Here is an 18036-nt window from a genome sequence, read left to right as displayed (position 1 = left end):
ACCTTTGGGTACTCGCTCCTCGAGGGCCTATCTACCTTTATATCCTGCACCACGGACCTTCGGTCCCACCATTCTACCACCAGGAAGACGCCTTCATTCTGTGAGTACCTCTACGATCCAGCGCTCCAACTCCACCTACCAGCTGCGGTGTTACCTGCACTGCGGGTTCCTGCCTATCGTGAACATCTGGGTGAGACTATACTTCTGAGCCTGTTGAACGTACTGGCACTTCGTGGATCAGTGCCTTACCATCCTGCTTTCTCCATCTATATACAGCAGTACAATAAAGACTCTGTCCATACTGTGTCTGCCAGCTGTGTCAGCCTATTGCAGTGGTTCCCCATGGGGCTCCTCCCCGTGGGCGGTCATCTCCATTGCGACCAAGGGTCCACAATGCCACAAACACAACACATCTATTGACACAGGAAGAAGGATCCCTCCTTCATCCAATGCATCACTTCCTCCACCAGTCGGCATGGAGGTTGAACGGCAAATATTAAACCATCTGGGACTTCCTTCTCAACTTGAAGACATTCTGATTGCATCCAGGAAGCCCTCAACCCTACGTAATTATGCGGGAAAATGGCATCGGTACACAGAATTGTGCAAACTGCGACAACTGAACCCTTTTTCCTCTACAGTCACACAACTGCTAGAATACCTCCATACCCTTTACCTAGCTGGTCTAGCGTCCGCTTCAATTCGGGTGCATGTTAGCGTCATCGTGGCTTTTCACCACCCTCATGATGGTCTTCCCATTTCTAACCATCCTTTGGTCTCCAGATTCATGCGGAGCATGCTACGTCTACGACCACCGGTGACGAAACCGCCTATACCATGGGATCTCAACATCATTCTTAAACAACTAATGCTGCCCCCACTTCGAACCTTTAGATCATGATATATAAAATACCTAACCTAGAAGACTGTATTCTGGTGGCCGTCACATCAGCAAGGAGAGTAAGTGAACTACAAGCCTTGGTTCACTAGTCCCCTTATTTAGAATTTTACCACAATAAAGTTACTCTTCAACCTCATCCTGCTTTCCTTCCCAAGGTGGTATTGGCTTTTCACATCAACCTGTCAATCACTCTACCAATCTTCAAACCTAAGCCTCATGATAATGACCAAGACAAACTTCTACACACTTTAGACTGTAAAAGAGCATTGGTTTATTACAAACGGAGGACCCATTCTCCATCCAGACCTTTTCAATTGTTCCTCTCCTTTAACCCGAACAACCCAAATCAACCCGTTTCAAAGAGGACCATTGCGAGTTGGTTATCCCAATGCATTGAATTCTGTTACAGTAAATGTTCCCTTAAGTTAGACACAAAACCTAAAGCACACCAGACATGAACAGCATCTGTTGCCCATTTAAGAAAAGTTCCGCTTGTAGACATTTGCAAAGCAGCCACTTGGTCTTCGCTTCATACCTTCTCATCCCATTACTATATTGAACAGCAAACATCTTCAGATGCAGCGCTGGGTTTGGCAGTCCTGTCAACCCTCGATAATCAATAAGACTGTCTACTTACTTAATGGGTAGTGTCCTCAACTTCTAAGCTATACTACATGGACACAACCTGGGAGCTTGGGACTCCCAGACAGCATGGCTAATTCAGCCCTGCTATCAGTGGGAAAATGCAGGTTTGCTTACCGTAAATAGTGTTTCCATAGATAGCAGGATGAATTAGCCATGCGATCCCTCCCACCTCCCTAGACAGTCAGGAAATACTCAACATTTTTAACGTACATCTCGCTTGGCTACAAAGAGACTGAGGAATCAAGGGACTCACGCAGGAAGATCGCTGCACAGAGTTGAAAACTCTGTAGCTAACTGAGAAAACTCCGCCTTCTTGCCGGTCACGACACGCTCCCAGACAGCATGGCTAATTCATCCTGCTATCTATGGAAACACCGTTTACGGTAAGCAAACTTGCTTTTTCAGAGAACTTACCATATCTAAATATCTTTTATTATTATGACACACATTTTTTAGTGTATAAACACCTAGAAAACACCTAGAAAAGTAAATAACCAAAATAATGAAGATATTAACAAAATGTAATAAAAAAGATTTTAAAAACATCCATCCCATTCATCCAAACACACACATTCACATATGATGATGAAACACAAACCATGAATGGAAGCACTACTGATTCTTAAACCAACTAATGCAGTGAAACAAAAGTGGGAGACCTAACGTTCACATTTAAACCTGAAAGTACAGAGAGACCACGTGATGCGGTGAGCCTAGTTGGTCACGTTCGCTAGAGCTCCGGGTGCCACCCCTCTAAATTTGGAATTTAGCCACGATTGCACTGCTCGAACAGATCCGGAAGAGAGGTACACAACTCATTACCATCATTTGCCGGGAAAAAAACGTGGTAATTTTCTGGGCAATGCGCTATGACCGCGAGACTGGAGTGCAAAGAAAGAGTAAGAGGAAAACCTGTGGATCTCAAGATAGCTGACAAGTGTGAGTCGATCGAGCTAAATGAGAACACAATCAGACAACTGACCACAGCCATGGTAGCTGCGCTGGAACATAAATTCGACGACATCTCGAATCATTTTATAGAGCTCAAGGAAACAATTCAGAATATCTGCCGTCGCATAGAGATGGCTGAGGGCCGCATATCTGTTGTGGAGGATGACACCATCACATTCACGTCACATGTGGCCCAGCTAGAGAACAAATTCAAGGCCGCAGAGGAGAAAGACGAAGATCTGGAAAACAGATCTCAGCGCAACAATCTCAGATTCCTGGGTCTCCCGGAAGACATAGTAGATGGAAATTTGATCTCTGTACTGGAGCAATGGCTCCCAAAAGAATTAGGAACTACCAATGCTGGAATGCAAGCTAATTATCGAGCGGCACACAGGATTGGGCCCAAAATGAAAACAGAAGATAGGCCCTGTCTTGTCATAGCAAAATTCCTGAATTATGTGCAAAAATCCTGATCCTCACAGCATTCAAGTGAAGCAGAAGCATAAAGTTACAATGCAACATAAGGTTCTGATCTTCCAAGACTTCTCTGCGGGGGTGGCAGCTCAGAGGCAGGCTTATTCAGCCATATGCAGTGACATGATAAACAAAGGAACCCGCTTTGCAATGGTTATCTGGCAAAACTAAAAATATGGACGGAGGACAAAGTTTTATACCTGCGAGTCCCCAACTAAAGCTTGTGCGATTTTGGATGGCAAATCCATCGCTCTGGTGACCTGAATTTAAGCGATTTCAGTGACGACTCATCATGTGTGGTAGTGCTGACAGATGGCACATGAGAATAGCCTTTGAGGAAGATTAAGTTATTTGCCAACTTATAGCACATTGCGGAGATGGCAAAAGCCTTTCAAGTACTTTCACAGTTGTAAGCTGTAAGCAGGTTTGAAAGTTATGACAGACGAGAGCAAAAACAAAAACAAAAAACAAAAAAAAAGGTTGAATGTGTTAAAATGTATTCCTGCTGGGGGTCACTCCCTACGTTCCCTTCATCGCCCCCTCTCTTCTCTAAGGAGTTCCGAGCTGAGGCCGTCGGTTTCCCGGCGCTGAGTTTCGTGCCGCTGGCACTCGTATCTGGGTTATCGGGTGTGCAACTGCGGTCCTAATCTCAGATTCTGAGTCTCGTGGTGGGGGCGCTGTCAATGTGCCAGTAAGGAGCCTGGCGCCCTGTCCCTCCCGCGTAAAATGCTCAATGTCCCTGATACGCAGCTATTCGTTACTATATAGGAGTTTCCCTACTCAAAGTGCTTAGAGTCTAAGCAGGGATTGCACTTTAGATGTCATGTTTGATTACGAATTTGTCAAGTTCACTTATCGATAAGAGTTGGTATTTCTACGGCTCACAAGCTCTGTGACTTAAGGAGTGAGAATAAACCTTGTACTTAATAGTAAGCACAACAGTTTCTTAACTCCTAATGTAATTGTTTTTGTTTGATTGTAAGTGCCACTACACATCTAACGTCCAATTTATTGGATATGTTTTGGGTTATTACTTTCAAATTCAGACCAGCTATTAAAATACTATAAAGTACTTTTTTTTTTTACTTTATTGGACACATATAAGGGGTATATGATAGAGGTGTTTAAAATCATGAGAGGTCTAGAACGGGTAGATGTGAATAGGTTATTTACTCTTTCGGATAATAGACTAGGGGGCACTCCATGAAGTTAGCATGGGGCACATTTAAAACTAATCGGAGAAAGTTCTTCTTCACTCAAAGCACAATTAAACTCTGGAATTTGTTGCCAGAGGATGTGGTTAGTGCAGTTAGTATAGCTGTGTTTAAAAAAGGATTGGATAAGTTCTTGGAGGAGAAGTCCATTACCTGCTATTAAGTTCACCTAGAGAATAGCCACTGCCATTAGCAATGGTGACATGGAATAGACTTAGTTTTGGGGTACTTGCCAGGTTCTTATGGCCTGGATTGGCCACTGTTGGAAACAGGATGCTGGGCTTGATGGACCCTTGGTCTGACCCCGTATGGCATGTTCTTAATAATAAAATCAATATTTCAGGACAGTATTTCTCCTCTTTTCTTTTAAAGACAATAGAAAACCAGCTCAAAACAGAGGAGCACTATAAAGGAAATGCAAGACCAATGGTTTAGCTTTTCAAAATGTTGGTGTACTCACTGTATTAGGTAATAGCTTTTACTTCTAGGATGTTATTGTACTTCATTGTTAAAGCCGTTGGCTAGAGGGAGGATTCAGAATGTTCTCATAATTCCCTTTTCAGTGTGATATAATCCCCACCATCTAAGTCTGTATATAAAACACTTAGAAAACCCTACACATTCACTGTTATGGTAGGAATAACTCATATTTAATTAAAAAATGTTTAAAAAGCTAGTGAGTCCAGAAGAACTTTCTTCATATAGTTAGATATTATCACTTGTTTTGTGGAGATCTGGCCAGCTGTATGGTCTCAGCATTTTTTCCTTTCAAATATTAAAATTTTATGTATATGAAAAATGTAATAATATACATGTTGCTTTTGCAGAGAAACACTAGCTGCTCAGTTGGATCTGGCAGAAACAAAAGCTGAATCAGAACAATTGGCCCGAGCACTCCTGGAAGAGCAATATTTTGAATTAACTCAGGAGAGCAAGAAAGCAGCAACACGGAATAAACAAGAAATTTCTGAAAAGGACACACTGTTCACAGCGTAAGATGTTACTATACAAACAGACACATTTAGCAAAGGCAACACAGTTGTATCTAAATGAACATAAAGGGGCTGATGCAATAAAAGTGCGCTGAAAGCGGGTGCTCACTGTTGCGCACCAGTTTTCCTAATGCGCACCCAGGCACCTCTTCTGGGGGCGCCATGCAATATTTAAATTAGGGGTTGCGCTACCAAGGAGGCGCTAGATTTGATTGCTTGCCCCTAGCAACCTCCTTGGTAATGGGTGCTCAGGAGAGGTCAGCTGTCTGCCTGTTAGGAAAGTGGATGCTCAATTTTACGAGCGTCCGTTTTCCTAAAGGTGCACAGCCACGGATGAAGAAAATGGAAGCTTGTTAACTGAGCATCCATTTCCCTAGCTTGACCACAGCACTTTTTTTTTTTTTTTTTTTTTTAAACTTTTGGTTCCTCAGACTTAATATCGCCATGATATTAAGTCGGAGGATGTACAGAAATGCAGTATATTCTGCTTTTCTGTGTAACGTTTTGGGGTACTAAGAAATGAATGCCTGCTCTGGACAGGCATTATTTCTGAGCGTAAAAAATGTGCGGGTCCGGCACACACTCTTTTTTTCGGCATTTGGGGTGAATAACTAATAGCCTCATCGACATGCATTTTGCATGTGATAAGCGCTTTTCATTTTCGCTGCACATTGGACGCACTTTGTGGATACACCAATCCCCTTATAGCATAAGGGGCTGTGGACGCGCCTCCAAAACACACATCCAACCACAGGTTAAATGGTGTGCTCAGCCCCTAAGTTTCTGAAAGAGCTATATACTGTATGTCAGGTGGTGAGAAAGGAATTATAAAATCTGGTTTATGTAGCAGGATTTTCTGGGCTTTGGAAGGCAAATAGGATAGGGTAACTAAGAGCCATGTGCATTGCTTAAAAGGAAAGCATATCAATGTTGTATAGGCTTGAGCTTGCAAATTTCCTGTTGAAAAAAATGGAAAATTGTTGCAAATTTTGTCCCATTCTACTGCTGTTCATTTTCAGATAGAAGAAATATTCTGCATGTAAATTTGTGTGTTCTCACAGGACAAGCAGGATGGTAGTCCTCACATATGGGTGACATCACAGGATGAGCCCTGTACGGAAAACTTTTCTGTCAAAGTTTCTATAAAGCTTTGACCGACACTGGCACACTGAGTGCACTGAGCATGCTCAGCCTGAAATTATCCCTGTGACCACAGGTGTCTCCCTCAGTCTTCTTTTTTCCGCTCTGCAGTAAGCATAGCGGTTAGGAGCTCTGTGAGAAATTCTGACACTTTTTTCCACACGGAAACACTTAAACTTTTACTTCACAAACACTTTTTCCCTGCACAGGTCTCCCTTCGCGCACATTTATTCAATGCTCGGTGAGTACTATGCCCTGTTTTTTGGTCGGTTCCTGTCACCTCCCTGGCCTGCCAACTGACAGCGGCCTTCCCTCTCCCTATGTTTTCATAGTTAGCCACACATAGCCTGCGAGTGTCCTTCTGTGACACTCTGCCTGGTTATTAGCGCTAGTGGGACAGGAACTTCCACGGTTTCCGTTGCCGCCAGGGCCTCTGTCAAATCCAAGTCCTTCAATTTCCTCGGTACCCTCGTGCAGTCGATGCCCCCATCACTACCATCGGTACCCCCTTCCGGACCATCCTGCATTCTTCAATGCTATCGGTACCCCTCCCCCGTGGTACATTGATGCCATTGTTCCCTGCATCGATTCTATCAGTGCCATCCATGTTTTTCATCCATGGCACTGATTTTTCCCTGGGTTTCATCGATGCCATCATTGCTCGGATGGATGCCATTGATGCACACCCTTGTGTCGTCGGTGCCATTGTTACCCAGGTCGATGCCATCGTCGCCCAGGGCACTTCCATCAATGCCAGGGTCATTTCCATTGATGCCACAGTCTATTCCATCGGTGCCATCGATGCCCAGGCCGATTCCATCGGTGCCATTGTCGATTCCATCGATGCCTGGGTCGATTCCATCGGTGGCATCGATGCCGGATCGATTCCATCGGTGGAGTCAATAACAGTGCCGTTTCCATCGATGCACATACTGGTACCATCTATGCCATTGGTGCCCAAATCAATCCCATCGATGCTGTCGATGCCCGTGGCCATGCCACCGATGTCGACACCCACGTCGTTTCCATCGATGTCTTCTACGGCATCATTGTTTCCGATGCAACGATGTTTTTCGATTTCTCGATGACACATTGTTTCCATAGATACCTACGCCGATGCCATCAGTGCTTTCGTCACTGTTATCCTTGCTCTGCCCGGATCATCGACGTTTTTTCATATATATATATATTTTATTTTTTTTTTGACGATGCCCTCGAGGCCGCTTCGGCCACCATCAACACAGTCAATACCGACATAGCACCTCCACGTAATGCCCTCGCCTTAACACAGTGCTCCATGCTTTGGGTTCTTCTTAAAGCCCCGTATTAGCCTACGACACTACATAGTGCCAGGAGCAGTGCAGGCATGCTTGACAGTCTGTCAACATTCGCCATCCAAGACAGTGAGGGCATCCACCTCGGCGCTGGGGAAAGACCGGGCCGAGCACCGTGGCGCTCATTGTCACTGGCACGGTGACCGTCCGCCACTGACACCATCCGGCACATCGGTGCTATCCTTCTCTGTGCTGGAGAATGCCCGGGCCAAGCAACATCACTACTGCCATCGCCACTGTTCCGCACAGTGCTGGCAGTCCTTTGTGCTCCAGAAACACCGGAACAAGTTCCAAAGAATTCTGGACTGGCGGTCACGGCACATCGAGCCGCTGCAATGAGGGCCGGGTTCACGAGTCATAATGGTTCCCCTGTACCCGAGGCGTGCCCCACCGACATCGATGCGGGATTGTGGCCCTCCACAAATTACTGTGGTAGCACCAGCCACGCTCAGCCTGTCTCCTCTATACCTGCACTACCATACCAGGTTTCAGAGTTGAGACGGACGTTATGTCCGACAGGCTACCCCTCGATGACTCCTGAAATCCACGGAGCCATCAATCTTCACCGGCTCATCCTTCGGCGATCCACGTCAGATGGGAAGTAGTCTAATCCCGCTTCAGCGGCATTCCCACTGAGATCTGTTCTCTAATTCGGGCCACATGGTTCGAAAGGTTATAGGTCGCCTGTCTTCCAAGAACCGTATTAGTGTCACATATTGCTATTGCCAGCTATGTCAGACACCATTCCAAGAGAACCTCTCTACCATTTATTTGGGATTGCATCAGGACATCCTCCCGTTGTCAGCAACGGGACCCTGTACTGATTAATACTCTGGCTTCTGGTTCCTAATTCAGGACCGAAGTTCCAGATGGATTCGCTGATCTGCTAAACACAAGATCCAGCAAATACTGCCTCAGGTGCAAGTCCACCTTGAAACCTGGCAACAGGTCTCAACGTTTTCTTGTACAGCACACAGAAATGCGGGTAAGACTTTACCGCTCACGCTCCCTTGGGAGGTTACATGATATCCAGGTTACATCAGCCCCGCCAGTTGGACACCTCCAGGTCTCTCAACTTGCTGGATGTCAGAGCAGCCACCCCACTCTGTACCAAGGTTCACAGTACACTCCCCCGGACGCTACAAAGCACAGGAGGGAGAGGGGGGTTGGGGAGTTTTAATTTCACTATTCTTTCTTTCAAAAGAAAGTAGTTACTCTCCGCCCATCCTGGACTTCAGAAATACCAACTTTCTTCAGAAGGCACAGGTAAAATGGTATCTCTCGTCACCATGCTTCCATATCGTAGTAAGTAGATTGCTTCTAATCTTTCTATGTGCTTCATGGTGAGTCAACAATAATACATTCCCAAGCTCTGCCGGTTGCACCAGCTCTGGCAACTGGGGTATTTCATTAAATCACTATCTGTGACTGCTGTTTCTCTACGGAGTACATCATCATTCACGCTTTTCCTTGCATGGACAGCTGCATAACCACAGTCAATCCAACCAAGGAGCTCTAACTTCTTCATGACTCACTATAAATCTACTACCTGGGATGCTGTCACTGCCCATAAATCCCTTATAGAACACTTCTGGACACTACAGTCACAACGACCTTCCTGTCCAGCAACCTGCACAGACATTCTAACAAATTCCTATATGTCCCTGCGTGCATATTCCATAACCTCAGCCCCTCAATTCTTTCATTGTTGGGCCATGGGGTTTTTTTCACTATGCACTTTCCTCATAGATCTCAAATTGCTATGGGTTAGGTTCAGTGAAATTTTATTATCAGTGGGTCTAAGCTGTTCAACCGCTTTCGTCCCTCATCCATATTGCAGATCTAGAACCAAAACCTAGTCTGCTCCTGCTAATGCTCGCATTTACTCAGGGTTATAAAGTTTGACCTAACATCTTCTCAACCCAATATGCGTCTATTCCGCTCCAGACACAGTTTCACATGAACTTCCTGGAGCTTGTAGCCATGAATTATGCCCTTATGCCTTCCAATACTGCCTCTGCAACAAATCTTTGTGCATACAGACAGACAGCATAGGAACAATGTGCTTTTCCAACACACAAGCACGCATAACCTCTTAGCTGCTCTGCTAGAAAGCTCCGCAGCTCTACCCTTGGCCCTTACTCGCTCCATGCATCCTCGGGCCACTTATCTGACAGACTTACTGAACGCACAAACAAACTTTCTCCATATAGGTTTCCATCCTCTTGAATGGTCTCAGACTATATGTGTAGCAAAAGAAATCTTCTAGCACCGAGGTCAACCTAACTTGCCCTCTGCGTCTGCATCGAACTAATATGGTGCATGGATTCTCCTCCCTACACTTGTTTCCAATGCGTTCCCATAGGCATCTTTGTTCCATCAAGGCCCTATTATATGTGTCTCTTCCGCTGCCTCTCATAGCCAGCACTCTTCTAATGCTGAAACGGGACGGGGTTCACTGTTCCTCAGACCCACGTCTTGGCTGAGACCAGTATGCTTCCCATACTTCTCGGTCTATCACACCAGTAACCAATTTGCCTTCTTACAAGTCAGTCTCATATCATAGACTCACTGATGTTCTCAGGTACTGGTAGCATCACAAAAACCCTTCCACACCCAAATCCTACCATTCAAAATGGCATGATTTACCACATGACACTTACAAAAGGGTTTTACCCTTTTTTCTTTTTTCTACACCACTCTTTTTTCTTACTCCCTCGGATTCTGCTCCCCAGACATCCTTCACATGGGTACACCTCGGTCCAATTGGCGTACCACTTGGGAGTGGGGATACACGTTTAACAGTCAACCCCTTCTGGGCAGCTTACCATGGATTATCCACTGATCAAGCCGCCTCTGTTTTCACTAGTCACAGAATGGGACATGTAATTCGTGCTTACAAGAGACATACGTTCTCCGTTCAAGCCTTTCCATTCCTTTTACTTAACAGTCTGTCATGGGGAACTCTTTCCCTCATAGATATCACTTCTACCAACAGGGTCAGTGAGTTACACACCTTGTAACATACTCACCCGACCCTGCGTTCCTCCGTGACCGAGTGGTTTTACGTTTTCATCTTCATATCCTTCTTAAGGTAGACGTTGCATCTCACCTTACTCAGAATATACTCTGCCCACTTTCCCAACACCTCTCTCTCACCAAAGCGAGAGGGTTTTTCCACTCCTTGGACTGTAATAGTGCACTTGCATTCTATCTAGACTGCACTACATTCCATAGGAATTCCACCTAACTCTTTCCTTCTGTGGCAAGAGCCAAGCTGCGAGTTCCAGTGGGCAAACAGACTTATTCCTCCTAATTGACAGTCTGTATCTCTCTTCCTACCAACAAGCAGGCATTTCACTACAACACTGTGTGTAACCACACTCTGTTCTGTCCGTCCCAGCCTCCATAGCTTACCTTCAGCTGGTGCTGCTTGTACATATTTATCAGGCTGCGACCTGGAGCTCTCTCCATACCTTCGCAGCCCATTATTGCTTAGATACAACTAGCCGGCATGCTCCATGTTTGGCCAGTCCGTCTATTCCTATCTTTTCGGTTTAACTACCCAATATCCTTCCACCAACCCGTTAAGGGTTTCAGGATGCCCTCCGATCCAAATTCCAGCCCCGTCATTGAGCCTTTTGCACGTCTTGGGTGCATTTGGTGCACTCTCAGGCATCCTCAGCTCGGTACTCACCCATATGTGAGAACTACCGTACTGTTTGTCCTGTGAGAAAGTAAATGTTGCTTACCTGTAACAGGTGTTTTCACAGGACAGCAGGATGTTAGTCCTCACGAAACTCACCCGCCACCTCGCGGGGTTGGGTCAGTATAAGTTTTTACTTTTATTTAGTTTCGCTTGCGCTTTTTGCTATAAGACGAGGACTGAGGGAGACACCTGTGGTCACAGGGATAATTGCAGGCTGAGTATGCTCAGTGCACTCAGTGTGCCAGTGTCAGTCAAAGCTTTATAGAAACTTTGACAGAAAAGTTTTCCGTACAGGGCTCCATCCTGTGATGTCACCCATATGTGAGGACTAACATCCTGCTGTCCTGTAAGAACATCTGTTACAGGTAAGCAACATTTGCTTTCTAGATGGTTGGACCAATTTTGTTCTTGTAAACAAGATCACTTACTAAGATTTATTTGTAGGGAAATATGCCATGAATGAAATGTTTGACATTTTTTCTGTCATGTAAAAAGTGCCTTAAACTTCAAAAATGCACAGTCCAGAACTTCATAACATTTTCTCAAAGGACAAGTAAGATAGCATAACATATGTGACTGTGCCAAAATGGATGGTATCCCAGAGAGACCTGGAAAGCATTTCCAGGGATGCATGAGTATTCTCCAAAGACCAGCAGGTTGGCAGTCCTTACACATGGGTAACATCAGATGGAGCCATTTCCACATTTCCAACATTTCCAGCATTGCCCTCTGCTTCATGGCAGAGAGCTATGCTGCCGCTTACCCAACTAATCAAACTTAATATTTCACTTGGAAGCAGCTCCATCACTGCTCTCTACATTAATAGTGGGGGTGAAAAGGGAATTAGAACATAAGGTTACTAAGAGCCAAGAGAAACAGTTAAGTATGAGAAAAATAAGTGTAAGGCTTGCTGGGCAGACTGGATGGACCGGTTGGTCTTCTTCTGCCGTCATTTCTATGTTTCTATGTTTCTATGAGCCTGGGACATAACTTTGATATTAAAGCTTCTAGAAACTTGGAGCATGCCCTGCTTGACATATGCAGCTCTAACAGCTCCCCTGCATCCCACAAAGTGCTCCTCGGTCTCAATGTTTCTGTGGAGCCCATAGGTCGCGGTTTATCTCTCTCTCTCTCTTATAGCTGCTGCAGTGAAAGTTTTCAGAGCTGCAGGAGCTGTTTCTCACAGTGCCCTGCGGGTGGGTTAGTTTTTTAACCTGTAATCCTCTGGGTAGGTTTATTTTTATGGCTCTAAGTTACCTTATTTTTTCTGTCAGCTGCATGGTTCAGGTGCTCTAGCCCAGCATCATTGTGGGTTTTGCTACCCCACTGAGTGGTTTATTCAGTTCACTTACATTTTCATCTGAGACCTTGGAATGCCTGTGGCTTAATTAATTGCCCCTATGCGGCTGGATTTGGTCTGTCACACCTCATCCATGCGACATTTAAAAAGAAACTTAAGACTTGGTTGTTCAATCAAGCATTCCCTTAGAGCTAAGAGCAGGAAGAAAGACATTTTCATATTATCCGTTTTTCCCCCAGCATATATCTTCCTGAAGAGATCAATATTGAACTGTTCTTAAACATATAATCATGTTGACAAACATATAACCATGTTATTTACTTATTAACCCGCATGTTATTTATTAACTGTTTAACAATATTATATACTATTCTGTTACTTGGATTAATTATGTTCATTGTAAACCGCTAATTGAAGCGATAGTTACTGTTCCCTGTAAACCGGGGTGATATGTATATTATACAGGAACTTCCGGTATATAAATCCTTAAATAAATAAATAAATAAATAAATAAATAAATAAAATGATTGGTGAGTGCTTTGCCTGAGGAGCTGACCATGACATCTTGGGCTGCTCCTTCAGGGAAGCTAAGACCCTTAGGTCATAACACTTCCAGTGGGAACTCCTAGAATTTGGTATTGACATCAAGGGGCTCAGGAGCTGCCGTCAATTGTGCATCAACATTGAGGGTAGCATTGATCTCCCCACCACCACCATTTCTAGGCACTAGGAAAGATTGAGGCACTGACATCGTTGATGTACAGTGCCAGAAGAAGGGACATTCTGGTAGTAGTCATGAATTTCTCCAAGTTTTCCCATGGGGAGGAGAGTTCATGTCCCAGGAATCGCATCAGTCTCTAGGGTCCAGGCGATTGATTTGCCTCTGGTGCTTAGGGAGACATGGCCGCCCCTCATGCTTCCCAATCTGTCCTGGCATCAGCAGTTTCAAGGAGAAACTGGACAGAAAGTTGCAGAAGGCCCTAGAGCGCACAAGCATTGACATCAGTGTCAAAGCAGACGGACATCCAGTCCCTTCTGGTACTGGCAGACAGATGTCAACATTACCTGACAAGGCTCTGATGGGAATCAATGTCTGCTGCTGAGCCACCGATATACTTTTTCAGTGCGCTGGTAAGGAAGCTCCTCCAAAATGCAAATATTCCATTTAGGTCTCATAGACAACTGAGTCCATTCTGGGGCATTGCCTGCTAGTCAGGTGAGATCCCGTTCCATGCCCATGGTGCTTGTTGGGTTTGGATGGGTAATCATGAGGTTGGACTTTGATCAGGAGGGGTCATTGCCACTCTGACCCATCTCCTCCAGAGGATCTCCTCTTTGGCAACCTGTGAGGAGAATGGTGGATGCCATTCCATTTCACTTGCAGAAGGAGAGAGAGACCTGGACTAGTTCAAGGATCCCTTCAGAGATATCACAGAAATGCTTGCCCAGGAGAGAAGATAAGAATGTGGAATCTCCATTTCTGCTACTGCATCAGTCTGTGAAAGTTGAATCTGACCGCAAGAAGGCCAAAAAATTTAGGACCCACTCTACCGTGAGCAGTCTTGGGAGGGAGGTGTATCAAGGGGTTATGCTCAGTATTTGCATAGCCTCCTATCGACCGTTGAGATGCTGATGCATTTGTAAAGTTGATAATGTCATTATACTGGAATGTGGATATGGCATGGTGTGTTTGACATATATCATTTTGAATGCCACAGTACTAGGGTCAAGAATTGGTGGCTCAGTGATAAGGACACGGCATGCCTTCTCCATTGCCACTCCAGACCCATCTTCTTTAGCCAGGATACTTGTCCTCTAATAAAATAGAGTTCTTTATATGTGGCAGTGTTTTCCAAGTATAGCAGGATGTCAATCCACATAAATCTTTCCCTCATCCTCTTGGATTTATCTTTTCCAAGTCTTAGCACTATCATGGACTGAGGTGAGGGGCTGTGCATGGGTTATTCATATGTATTAGGGCATGCTCAAAACTTCTAGAAGTTTTGATATCAAACTTTCATGCTGGGTTGCATTTGATGATATCATCCATGTATGAGGACTGACAACCTGCTGTCTTCAGACAATACCCATTACAGGAAAGTAACTGTTTTCCTGCCTAGGAGTTGCTGCTCAGGATCCTCTTAAGTGCTTTTCTTTTTCAAAGCAGTAGTTGGACCTGTATTTCAACAGCTTTTGCTTGAGAAAGTTTTCTTTGTAGTTTGACCTCTTCAGTTGGCCTCTTTACCTTCTTCATGTCAAGCAATATCTTTAGGTAGCTTATGTAGGTTTTTGTAAGTTTCATTATTTTTTTGACATGCTCACTTGGCCTGAGACTTTTTCCCATCTTGATGCAGCCTTGGTGGGCCCCTTCGTTTTTGCAAAATATAAATCTTTGAAATTTGTGTCAGCATTTTTCCTCAAGATCTCAAAAATGCCAGCAGTTTCAAGGACTGTCCTGGATGCAATGTTCAAGATGTCCATAACTAACCTTTACAAAATTTGTATGTAATGCCTGGTTATCCCTGGTTATAATATCTGTTCATAGATGTCACTAGGGCCATCATCCTCCAAATATTGAAGCTTCAGGACATCTTTGTATCTAAATTAGTCTGGTATGACTTCATTGGCACAAAAAGTGTCAATGCCAAAAGATTACAGAACTGCATTGGAATCGAAGGAGCCTCCCTTGACCTTGGCACAATTTCAAAGCATAGGCCCAGGAGTAGGATGCACTCCTGTTCATACTACTTGGCACCAGGGAGAGGTTTCTCCAGTCTGGGTTTGGATCTGAGAAGATATGGCATCAAGTGAAAGCATCAGAGTATCCATGCAGTTCTTTGGTGCAAGGATCCAAAAGCAGAGAGATTGCTGTTTCTGCTTTCAGAATTTAAAATGTTATGTGTTGGATTCTATCTTGTGTCAGCTGGTGAACTCAGCTTCACAATTCCATCAGACTCCAGAAGTTGAGATGATTGCCATCAATACTTCCCTTCTGTCATGCTGATGCCACTCCAACATTGGTCTCAGCAATATTTGAGAGGGAGCTGGACACTTCAGCCTGTGCCAGGTGCTGTCATTGAGTACTTCAGCATCCTGTATGATCCAAGTAATCCAGTGCTTGAGACCTATGACCTGGAAGCAGAGCCGACCTTTGTGAGTTTGCCTCTGTAAAATTTAGAGACAAATGCACACTATTTTAAATTGTTTATTGGATTATTTTTTGTATGCCTTTACATGCGAAGAACCCAATAGATCTTAAATTTGCAGTGACCTGTGTCCTAAGAGAGCTTAGAAACTTCCTGACTTTCTGGTTCTCTCATTTCAAGCTTGTTCTGGGCCTACCACTCCAAATTCCACCTCAACAAATTGTTCCAACAACAGAACTTCCAACCTTGGGTTCCATATTAGGTGCTACAACTTCCAACCTTGGGTTCCATATTAGGTGCTACAACCCAAGAAAGAGATCTAGGTGTCATAGTGGATAACACATTGAAATCGTCGGTACAGTGTGCTGCGGCAGTCAAAAAAGCAAACAGAATGTTGGGAATTATTAGAAAGGGAATGGTGAATAAAACGGAAAATGTCATAATGCCTCTGTATCGCTCCATGGTGAGACCGCACCTTGAATACTGTGGACAATTCTGGTCGCCGCATCTCAAAAAAGATATAATTGCGATGGAGAAGGTACAGAGAAGGGCTACCAAAATGATAAGGGGAATGGAACAACTCTCCTATGAGGAAAGACTTAAGAGGTTAGGACTTTTCAGCTTGGAGAAGAGACGACTGAGGGGGGATATGATAGAGGTGTTTAAAATCATGAGAGGTCTAGAACGATTAGATGTGAATTGGTTATTTACTCTTTCGGATAGTAGAAAGACTAGGGGGCACTCCATGAAGTTAGCATGGGGCACATTTAAAACTAATCGGAGAAAGTTCTTTTTTACTCAACGCACAATTAGACTCTGGAATTTGTTGCCAGAGGATGTGGTTAGTGCAGTTAATATAGCTGTGTTTAAAAAAGGATTGGATAAGTTCTTGGAGGAGAAGTCCATTACCTGCTATTAAGTTCACTTAGAGAATAGCCACTGCCATTAGCAATGGTTACATGGAATAGACTTAGTTTTTGGGTACTTGCCAGGTTCTTATGGCCTGGATTGGCCACTGTTGGAAACAGGATGCTGGGCTTGATGGACCCTTGGTCTGACCCAGTATGGCATTTTCTTATGTTCTTATGTCCTATGCTTGTGAACTTATACCCCAGGGCCCCTTAATCGCTCCAGAAAAGAATATATCACATCAACTTCTGGGAATTAGTAGCTATAGACTTTCAGAGATCTGGTGGCCAAGAAAATGATTATTCAAATAGATAGTGATATTCTTTCTTAACAAACAGAAAAGAATGGAATCATTCTCCTGTGTTGAAAAGTCTGTCAAAGTGTGAAACTGGGCCATGTTTCACAGAATGACTGGAAGAGAGTCTTAACTAAAAGGACAAGAAAATGTTCTAGCAGACAAGCTAAGTTAGATCCTAACCCTCATGAGTGGTTGCTGAATCAGAAAGTGGCAAACAAGATTTCTTGAGTAAGGACCTCCCAAGATGGATCTGATTGCATATTGACAGATTTTGCACTCCTGAAACTATACCCCTAGTTGTGAAGACCTTAAAATTTAGAAGAAACTGAGGAACTGTGATCTTCATAGCTCCTTCTTGTCTGAAACAGATTTGATTTCAACTCCTTCAGGACTTATCCATCAGGAGATCTGATCAGATCAGGCTAGTCTGCAACTCTTTTTAAGCAGAATTAAGGAACACTACTGTGCAATATTCAGCCTTTAGCTCTCTGTCTGGCTGTTGAAATAGAGTGAATATATTTCTTTGGATTCACCAATACAGTGTCTCAAGAACTTCTAGCTGCTGTAAAGAAATCCATTAGGAAATCTGTAAGAAGGAAACCCTGTCTCTCTGTTTCAACTTTTAGTTTTCAGATTCAAGCAGGACTTGCTTCAATTGAAGCCTCTCACTGTCTCATGTAACCTTAGCATAATTCTAATCCAGCTGATGAAAGCTCCCTTCGAGCCTCTAGACTCTTGTGAGCTCAAGTACCTGACATGAAAGGTTATAATTTTCATGGCAGTCATTTCTGCCTGCAGTTAGTGAGTGACAGACTCTAGTGATTATTCCATATTATACTAAGTTTTATCATAACAGGGTGGTTATGTTATGTTATTCTTTATTTCTATGACACTTATTGCAAGGACTTTTAAGTGGCTCACAAAAGATTGGCTCACAAAAGATACATAAATGAACACAAATACTTCCTCCCCCAATACTTCCTCCCCCAAATACCTGTTCATTGTAATTTCCTTTCCCACTGT

The 18036-nt window shown here is 44.1% G+C and overlaps 1 protein-coding gene across 1 annotated transcript in view; it reads left to right on the top strand.

Annotated features, from left to right (window-relative positions):
- Positions 1–18036, top strand: part of ROCK1 (Rho associated coiled-coil containing protein kinase 1) — a 491909-nt gene that overhangs the window by 426277 nt on the left and 47596 nt on the right. Inside the window, 2 exon segments of the mRNA XM_029591102.1 lie at positions 5013–5158; positions 5161–5177. Of these exon segments, the coding sequence (XP_029446962.1) occupies positions 5013–5158; positions 5161–5177 (163 nt within the window).

This window comes from Rhinatrema bivittatum, chromosome 2 (genome assembly GCF_901001135.1).
Source record: "Rhinatrema bivittatum chromosome 2, aRhiBiv1.1, whole genome shotgun sequence".
NCBI classification, from domain to species: domain Eukaryota; kingdom Metazoa; phylum Chordata; class Amphibia; order Gymnophiona; family Rhinatrematidae; genus Rhinatrema; species Rhinatrema bivittatum.
This window is presented reverse-complemented; position numbering and strand designations above follow the sequence as displayed.